A 9,750-nucleotide genomic window follows, 5' to 3' on the forward strand; every position below is an offset into this window, starting at 1 on the left:
AGGATGGGAAAATCCGGCCTGAGTGAACGGTGTCTTGGTGTTTATCGCCACCAGTCCCTGCAGCGGGAAACATTCCGCATTCCCCACCCATTTCTCCACTAAAATGCAGCCAGTGGAGGATAGTTATACATAAACCTCTTGTGGAAAAGCAATTTCTGTCACTTAGAGCAGTGCTGTCTCCGAGTGTGATTGGTGGGATGATATATTGGATGATAATCGCTATCATCCAACTCCACGTTTACAATATCTGATAATTAAGAGTCTGCTACCTTTATAAGGGTGGCGCAGTGGCACAGTGGTTAGCATTGTTGCCTCACAGTGCCAGGGACCCGATTCCCGGCTTGGGTCACTGTGCAGAGTCTGCACGTTCGCCCTGTGTCTGCGTGGGTTTCCTCCAGATGCTCTGATTTCCCTCTGAAGATGCGCAGTTGCATTGGCCATGCTAAATTCTCCCTCAGTGTGCCTGAACAGGCGTCAGAGTGGGGCGACTAGGGGATTTTCACTATAACTTGATTGCAGTGTTAATGTAAGCCTAATTGTGACTCTCATAAATAAACTAAACTTTTAATTTTATTCCCATTTTACTGATGATTCTTGGAAGCATGCCTTTTACTTGGAATTGGTATTTTATGACCTTTTAAATACTTCAGTGTCTATCTATGACTTTATTGCTGGTGCCAATTATCTTCTACATAAACCATGATATATGTTTGGTTACCGCTGGTAATGCACCTGGTATAATTCTATAATAAAGTAAGACCATGGCCAAACTTTGATGCATTTTCACTGCGTGTGACACATTAACATTTTATCTGCTTCAAATTTAACCAGAAAAATTATTTTTCCCTCAATATTTAATGCGACTTCTTCTTCAATCTTCTATTTTCACCCCTTGTTATAATTTTTACATTCTTTAATCACGTAGTAATAATTTTAAAAATATAATTTAAAATCATTCCGCTTTCCCTCAACTCCCCTGGTTTTGATTTGATGTCCTCGCCTCTAGCTAACATGAATTTCACTTGCATCCTTCCATATTGCTGAAAGAGACATCTTGCTGAAGTTTTTCATCTTGCACTCATCAGGACAAAAGCAAGAATGCCAAACTTCAAATGGTCACAACAATTTATACTGCAGGAGGAAAGGGTGCTGATTGGTTGGCACGTAGAATCTGATTGGCCAAGGTGTTCTATGGAGAAAGCAGAGACAGAAATGCTGGCTCTATTCTCTCTCACAGATGCTGTCAGACCTGCTGAGATTTTCCAGCATTTTCTGTTTTTGGTTTGAATGCTAGTATCAGCAGTAATTTGCTTTTATCTGGGTATCCCTAAGCTTCTGGGTAATATAGTAAAAACTTTTGCAACTTGAGATAAATCTTTTTGGCATCCTTCAAGCTCTGTACTACCAAATGGCTTATTATTTTATCTTTCAAAGATCCCATTTCTGTTTCGTCAGCACAAGATTAAATGTCTCAGCAACTTGTTCAAAATTAAGTTCCCCAAGTTTGTGAGACAAACTGCATTGAACTCTTTTGAAAGAGAATGTGGGTTAGAGTAAGGGTTAGTGTTTGAGTTCATTCCCACAATTTTTGTGGGAGTGCAGCATTACCTCCCGACTCCTGAACTCAGTCCCTCGATTAATGAAGGCTAGCACACTGTATGCCTTCTAGACCACATCCTCCACCTGCGAGGCCATGCTAAATTGCCCTTATTGCCAGGGGGATTAGCAAGGTAAATATGTAGGGTTAAGGGGATAGGGCCTGGGTGGGATTGTTGTTGGTGCAGGCTCGATGGACCGATTGGCCTCCTTCTGCACTGTAGGGATTCTATGATTCTGTAAAGCTTTGGGATACCTGGCAAGCATGAACGGCACAATATAAGTGCAAGGCATTCTTTTTGCTGATTTCACACAAAGTTTCTTTGTCTCAGATGTTACTTAGGTGAAGCTTTGTATTTTCAAAAATATGAGGTTGCTTTATTTATTTTTGTCACCTACCTTTCCTGATCTGATCATGCTCACACTGTTTATTTCAAACTGTACCTTTTTCACAAGTGTGTATATATCTGTGATAATTAAATCAGCTACCAAGCTGTTTGAGAATAGGCAAGATAAGCTGAAATGAGTCTGGCTGTATTGAGACGGCAGATAATAGTGGTGGCAATCTCCCATTTGGTTCAAACATTTCAAAGGTGGGGCCAGTTTGTTCGATGGCTAATGTGAGGGATTAGATTAATGCCAACAACATGGGATCCAATCATCATTGGCTGGGGTAGACATGGGGCCTATCTCCCTGTCCTACTGTGATGATACTGTGCCTTTAAGAAATGTATTCTAATCATGTTTCTCTGCAGGATGTTTCAAGCCTTCCCTGGCATCTTGTTGGAGCCGTGTTGTCTGCAGCCAGTATCCTCTACTGTTACTGAAACAGTATAATTGACACCATGTTTGTTTTTATCTGAACTAATGCAGTGTTCTGTTGATTTTTAGTATTCTTTGGGATTGCAGAGTAGAGCTTGATTGGGATAATTGACAGGTCAGGTCATATGACTAGGGCCAACTAGGCTTTCACAGAAGAATTCTAGCTTAGTTGTTCCTAGCTGCTGTTAGGGGCTGAGAGAGAAAGCAGTGTCTCTCTTTCCCCCTCTCTGGAGTTGGACATTCTGATGTCTGAGTGTTGCTATTTTGGGAGCTGCAGAGAGAGGGAGGTAAAAGCAAATTCATGCAGATGCTGGAATATGAAACAAAAAGAGAAAATGCTGGAAAATCTCAGCGGGTCTGGCAGCATCTGTATGAAAAGAGAAAAGAGCTGACATTTCGAGTCCAGATGACCCTTTGTCAAAGCTAAAAGGCATAGAAAGTGGGAGATATTTAGACTGCAGGGGGAGGGAATGAAAGATGAGTCATAGCCACAGAAACCAGGGGAAAGGCTGCTAATAGCTGTCCACAGAGAGAATAAAGGGTGAGAATGGCCAAACAGCAGAGAAACTGTAAGCTTCATAGCCTGCATTCACACCATTTATTCTCTCTGTGGACTTGATTAGCAGTTTTTTCCCCTGTTTCTATGACTATGACTCATCTTCCATTCCCTCCCCCTGCAGAACAAATATCTCCCACTTTCTATGTCTTTTAGCTTTGACAAAGGGTCACTTGGACTTGAAACATCAGCTCTTTCCTCTCCTTACAGATGCTGTCAGACCTGCTGAGATTTTCCAGCATTTTGTCTATTGGAGAGAGGGAGGTATCCTTTTCTGTTTCTGAAGTTTGAAGACTGGAAGCTGCTAGAGACTGGGTTTGCTTCCGTGTGTTGCTGTCTTGCGGATATATCCATCTCTGAAAACTGCTGTTTGGATTTTTGTCCCATAATATTAAAAAGTGGAAAATCTAGTATCACGGGAGTATACTTGTTTTAGTGCAAACTCATTCTAAAGAAGGGCTATTGCTTTTAAATTAAGAACATAAGAACATAAGAAATAGGAGCAGGAGTAGGCCATCTAGCCCTTCGAGCCTGCCCCACCATTCAATAAGATCATGGCTGATCTGAAGTGGATCAGTTCCACTTTCCTGCTTTCTCCCCATAACCCTTAATTCCCATGTCTATCAATAACCTATCTACCTGTGACTTAAATATATTTAGCGAGGTAGCTTCCACCACTTCAACAGGCAGATAATTCCAGAGATTCACCACCCTTTGAGTGAAGAAGTTCTCCTCAACTCTGATCTAAACTGCACTCCCCCCTTATCTTGAGGCTGTGCCCTCTAGTCCTGCTATCCTTTCTAAGTGGGAAGAATCTCTCTACCTCTACCCTATCCATCCCCTTCATTATCTTATATGTCTCTATAAGATCCCCCTTCATCCTTCTAAACTCCAACAAATACAGACCCAGTCTATTTAGTCTCTCTTCTTAATCCAACCCCTCATGTCCGGTATCAGCCTAGTGAACCTCCTCTGCACTCCCCGCAAGGCCAATATATCCTTCCTCAAGTGCGGCAACCAAAACTGTAAACTGGAACAACAGAGGTAGCTAGCTGTTAAGAATTGTACTGTTTCATGTTTAAGTCTTGTAATTGTTAAAAGGTATGCTAATTCATTTTGTTATATTCTAACCGTCTTCTTAAAGAAACTTTGTTTGATAAAAGCTTCCAAATGGATCACTCGAATCATACCAGAGTGAAACACCTTCTGCTCACCCTAATCCAAAATCAAACATAAAACTAAGGGTTTAGGCTAACTTCACAAAACACTGGCCTGGGTCTTAACACTACCTCATAGGAAAAAGATTGTGGCGTGGTTGGAACTTGATAAATAATTGCAAAAGAGCAGCCCTTGGGCAGAGAACAGACTTTTTTTAAGTCAATCAACCAGCCCTGGAATTGATTGAAATTTTTCTACATATACTACAAATTAATCCAAATCAAATTTCAACATAGATTCATTTATGGGCGTGGCCACAATGGGCCTACTTCCACACTGAAACTTTTCCATGCTGCTATCTGAAAGAGGATGTGCCCCTGTTATCCTATGTCCAGCGATTTCTCACTTTTTTTAGTGGCCAGAATTCTCTGGTCTCTCTCGCCTCGCTGCTGCTGCCACAAGAACGGAGAGTTTGGGATTCAGCCAAATCTTCCTTCACTACAGTTGGACTGGAGAATCCAGCTGCAGGTGTGGCACGGTGGCACAGTGGTTAGCATTGCTGTCTCACAGCGCCAAGGGCCCAGATATGATTCCCAGCATGGCTCACTGTCTGTGTGAAGTCTGCACATTCTCCCCGTGTCTGTGTGGGTTTTTTCCCAGTGCTCCGATTTCCTCCAAAAGACGTGCTGGTTAATTATATTGGCGATGCTAAATTCTCCCTCTGTGTACCCAAACAGGTGCCGGAGTGTGGCGACTAGGAGATTTTCACAGTAACTTAATTGCAGTGTGAATGTGACTAATAAAGAAACTTTAAAGATCAGAGAATTCCGGCCCGATGAAACCTCTTCCCCAAGAGATTTAAAGCAGTGTGATGATGACACTAATGATGTTTATCTAGGCTGTAATAAATGCTTAATGCTTCTCCATTTGATGAGGTTGATGACCTGTATTGGTTCACCTGTCTGCTCTGTGAACACGTGGTTTGCATTGACCCCAGTGATTTTATTTTGTGTGTTTGTGCTTTAGGGCAGCCATTCAGAAACTGGAAAAAGGCGTGTTTCAGAGAGTTTATGACTACCTGAAGGTGGCGAGGAGGCAGAACATCAAGGAGGCAGAGGTCAAGGGGCACTTGGAGAAGTTGGGTGCCAAGCCAAGCGACTGTTTTGAAGTTGACCAACTCCTCTACCTTGAGGAGCAACTCCAGGTCTCCGCAGCAGAGGCTAAGCATTGATGACCCTTGGTCAATAATGAATGAGGTTACGAATGTGATTATTAGACTATTGCACCATCATGTTAAAGAAGGCAATCTAATCAAATCTAAAAGTATGTGGATCTGATTTCCAAATAGAACCAATAATATGAAACTTCCCTTAGTTTCATTTATACTTTTTAAACTTTAAGCCCATTTTACAACCAATCTATTTCCTGCTGATTGAATGCAAGAGGAAAATAACTCAACAACTTCTCTAAAGTTTGTGACTTGTTTTTTTGTGTTCCTTGCCAATGTCTTCAAAATTATTTTCGAAAAATGAAAGAGTGAAAACTTCAGATCAACGCCATTTAGTTATATAACTGGCTAATTATATAACTGCCTAACTGGTTCATTATTGAATACAGTTAAATGCCATAATGTTCCAATCTGTTACCTGGTTTCTCCCTGTTTCAGGATGTGCTGGCCTACAACCCTTTCCGTAATATTGCCGTCTGCACAAACTCAATTACCTTAAATGGAAATCCTTTAATCTACTAATTCTTCATACTGTGCTCTCAGAACGTTCTCTGGAGACCGTTAAAATTGTACAATGATACAGCACAGAAGGAGACCACTCAGCCCATCATCATTGTGCTGGCTCTTTGATAGAACTATTCAATTGGCCCATCTTCTCTTCTCCTTCCCTGCAATTTTCCTTTTTTTCTTCAAGTGTTGCAATTTGGACTGAAAAGCCTGCACTGACATTGGTAAGGCCACAGTGCATACAATGCTGACCGTGGGACAGTACAGGAAGGGTGTTATTAAACATCTGGTCTCTGGTCTCTCAGGAAGGATGTTATCAAACTGGAAAGGGTGCAAAGAAAATTTACAAGGATGTTACCGGGATTGGAAGGTTCGAATTATAAGGAGAGGCTGGATAGGCTGAGATTTTTTTCCCTGCAGCGTAGGAGGTTTATAAAATCATGAGGAGCATTGATAAGGTGAATAGCTAAGGTCTCTTCCCCTGGGGTGGGGGAGTCCAAAACTGGAAGATTTAGGTTTAAGGTGAGAGGGGAAAGATTTAAAAGGGATCTGAGGGGTAGATTTTTCACACAGAGAGTGGTGGGTATAGGGAATGAGCTGCCAGAGAAAGTGGTAGAGGTGGGTACCGTTACAATATTTAAAAGACATTTGGACAGGTGCATGGTTAGGGAAGGTTTTGAAGGATAAGGGCCAAACACAGTCAAATGGGACTAGTTCAGTTTAGGAAATCTGGTCGGCATGGAGGAGTTGGGCCGTAAGGCCTGTTTCTGTGCTGTATATCTCTGTGACTCTATGACAACGTAACTGATTAATTTTTGGCTGCAATGCATATTATGGCTGCAGTGACGTCAGTTATACTGCGAGAATGTACAGAAGGCATGATGGGATTAGGTCAAATTGACCATTGTTGAGTTTATCAGCTTGGTTAATTAAGGGTTAACTTGGTTGATCAAGGATTAATTAAGAGAGTGAGGTTTTCTTCCCACTTCCCCTGTATTCTTCAGATTGTTTTTCCCGACTTCAAAGGACAAACAAATGTAAATGCGATCAGCCTGAAACTGAACAATTTTGGGGAGTGTGGATCAGGTTGCTATGGCAATGTGCATATTCACATGTATATTGTCATCTTGAGGCTATGGACAGAGCTCCAACTTTCTTTCTATCACAAGACTCTCTCCCACTCTTTACCACCAGCCATTGGTGTGTTTGGAAGGATTTGAAATTTGACATACCACAATCCGTTTGGCCATGTCATGAACACACACCTTCCCTGGCTTTCAAGTCCTGGGGTGGGACTTGAACCTGGAGCTGCTGACTCAGAGCCAGGAGTGCTACCCACTGCGCCACAAAACCTCCACTTTCTAAGTATAGCGGGTTGGAATGTGGGGCGTAAATCAGCCATGCCAGAATTACACCCATTCCGATATTCCGGTGAAAATCCTGGATTCACCACCATTCTCACTGTGAAACTGACTGCGTCTCTGGAGCCCACAACATACAGATGTTGTTGTGAGTGATTCTTCTTCTCTCCAGAGAGTGCATTGCTGAGAAAACTACCCCCCTCCACCTCACTTCACCTCGACTGAAATCAATGGTAGATCTTTGAAGTGATGAGAACTTCCACTCTTGCACTTTTAGCCTTGCGTAAAATCCTCTGAAAAGTTGCACCTTGTTCAATGAGGTACGGTTAAATTTTTTTTTAACGGTGTACAAAGCTTGTAATGAACGATAAACAAATTCACCTGCCCTGAAAAAGGGTAACCTCCTATTTGCTGAATGTTACATTTCTCCATTATGATAAATTCCACATAACTTTAATGTTTTTGACAGGATCTGATATTTCAGTTTCTGCCTGAATGTTACTCGTGTGCCTCAAACATTTATTTTGCTCTCTGTAAAAAAAAATCAAATTAAAAATGAAAGGGATGCAGTGGTTTGTGCTTATTGGTTTGCTGCCTGTGAGAATACACAGTGGTGAGCTCTGCTGCCCCACAGCGCCAAGGACCCGGGTCCGATTCCTGGCTTGGGTCACTGTGCGGAATTTGCACATTGTCTGCGTGGGTTTCCTCCGGGTGCTCCGGCTTCCTCCCACAGTCTGAAAGATGTGCTGGTTAGGTGTATTGCTAAATTCTCCCTCAGTGTACAGTGAACAGGTGATTTATATGAAGGTGGGGATTCACACCATCAGTGAGATGGTTTGGAGATGAGTGTTGTTGTTTGCGAAATCTGGGCCACTAAAAACCCCAGCCTGTCGGAGGAGTGCTTTTGCTTTATCTCGCACTGGACGACATTCATCATTTACAGAAAGTGGGACAGCTTCTAAACCTATAATTTGATGGCCGGAGAAGTTAATGGAAAGCAGTACGGTGCTAAGGAGGAGAGAGGGAGGAGGTCAGCAGCAGTGAGCTGTCTGTAATTGCGTATATTGATTTCCTTTGCAAGGAACTATTCCCGGGTCCTGCAGTCGCGAACATATTTCACATCTGACAGCGAGCTTCACACAGACTGTCGGGAGTGATTTCTCAAGGTGTCGCTTTTGTATTTCACATCGGTGTGACGGATGGTAATGTGTTGTGCCGACAGCGAACATCGCACTTTCAATGGAAATACTCCTTTGAGGGTCTTCTCCCCAAAAGCCCTGGAGGGACAAGGAAATATCGGCCCTGGATTTTGTCATTATAATGACAGAGAAATTCCCATATTGCTATTTTACCATTTTTATTTGAAGTGTTGGGCAGACTGGAAACTGGGAGAGTTTCAGATCCGAATTTTGGGCATGCTTTCAGGCCACTCCCGCCAACCTTCCCATTTGCACTCTGCCTGCAAAAGTACCAGAGAGCCTGTTGCTCGCCGCAGAAGCCTGTGGGTGGGGCTTAACCCACCCGAAATCCTGCAGCGGGAGGTAGTGCACATGTGTAATTCTCTGATTCTGCACGTGCACATTAGCAGTAGCAGCGTTCTGACAGACAAAGGGAGAGTTGTCAGGCTCCTGCTGATGCAGGCTGCCTGAGGGATCTTCCAACCCCACCGCAATCGCAGGGTGCCCTGTGGCCCGAGAGGGGGAATCTTCCTCTTGCCATTAAACACAGTGGGGCGAGTTTTCCTATTCCGGTGGCCACGGGAATCAGAGCGGGTGAGGGGCAGACCGTGGGAAGGTCTGTTGACCTTGGGTGGGATCTTCCGGTTTAGGGGTGGGCGTGGCCAGAAAATCCTGACCAGTGAGTGAATGATGCATGTATTCAGTGGCCCTGCAAGGTCCATGTTTCAAGAGGTTGTGTCAAATCGGCCAAAGTGGTGATTTGGTGTAACAGCCTGGCCGGTTTTTGAAAAGGTTTTTTTGCTCTGTCCTTAAAGTGACAAAGCCAGTGCTCAGAGTGGACCTGGAAAACCCAAATCCATCCCTTGCTTCCTCCAGAAACCAAATTCAAATTGAATCCCAATTCAAGGTCTCCACAAGAGAGACAAACGAGATCCAAGCTGGCAAGATAAGCTGGCACCCGTCTTGGGCTTGGTCTGGTGCTTGATCTCAGCCAAGCGGTTGAGAGGCGATAGTCTGGCCAGTTAGAATGCTTGTAGTACACACACGTCGGCAAAGCAGCACCTGGAAGTGCTACATGTATCACACCTACCTCTTTTGCTGTGATGTGATGTACATCCCTGCAAGCTGGCCTCTCTTGAAAAGCTGTCCATCACCTTCCACTACGAGGCAGGATAATCCCATGGGTCTGCGGGCAGTACGCAGCCTATAGATCAGATGTATCTAAGTAGTCCTTAACATTACTGACATATAGCCTTATCTTCAGATAAAGGACCCACGTTATTGTACAGCCATCCCTTGTTGTGTGATTGGTACATTTGTAATAAATAGAAGAATGCAACATAT

At 43.3% G+C, this 9,750-nt stretch overlaps 1 protein-coding gene across 1 annotated transcript in view; it reads left to right on the forward strand.

Annotated features, from left to right (window-relative positions):
• nek11 (NIMA-related kinase 11) overlaps positions 1-6,266 on the forward strand; it is a 227,565-nt gene extending 221,299 nt beyond the window's left edge. Inside the window, exon 17 of the mRNA XM_080215135.1 lies at positions 5,159-6,266. Within this exon, the coding sequence (XP_080071261.1) occupies positions 5,159-5,363 (205 nt within the window). The 3' untranslated portion in view covers positions 5,364-6,266. The remainder of the gene's footprint in view (positions 1-5,158) is intronic.
• Positions 6,267-9,750: the final 3,484 nt, after the last annotated feature.

Source organism: Carcharhinus amblyrhynchos, chromosome 2, assembly GCF_965287045.1.
Source record: "Carcharhinus amblyrhynchos chromosome 2, sCarAmb.v2.hapA, whole genome shotgun sequence".
NCBI lineage: Eukaryota > Metazoa > Chordata > Chondrichthyes > Carcharhiniformes > Carcharhinidae > Carcharhinus > Carcharhinus amblyrhynchos.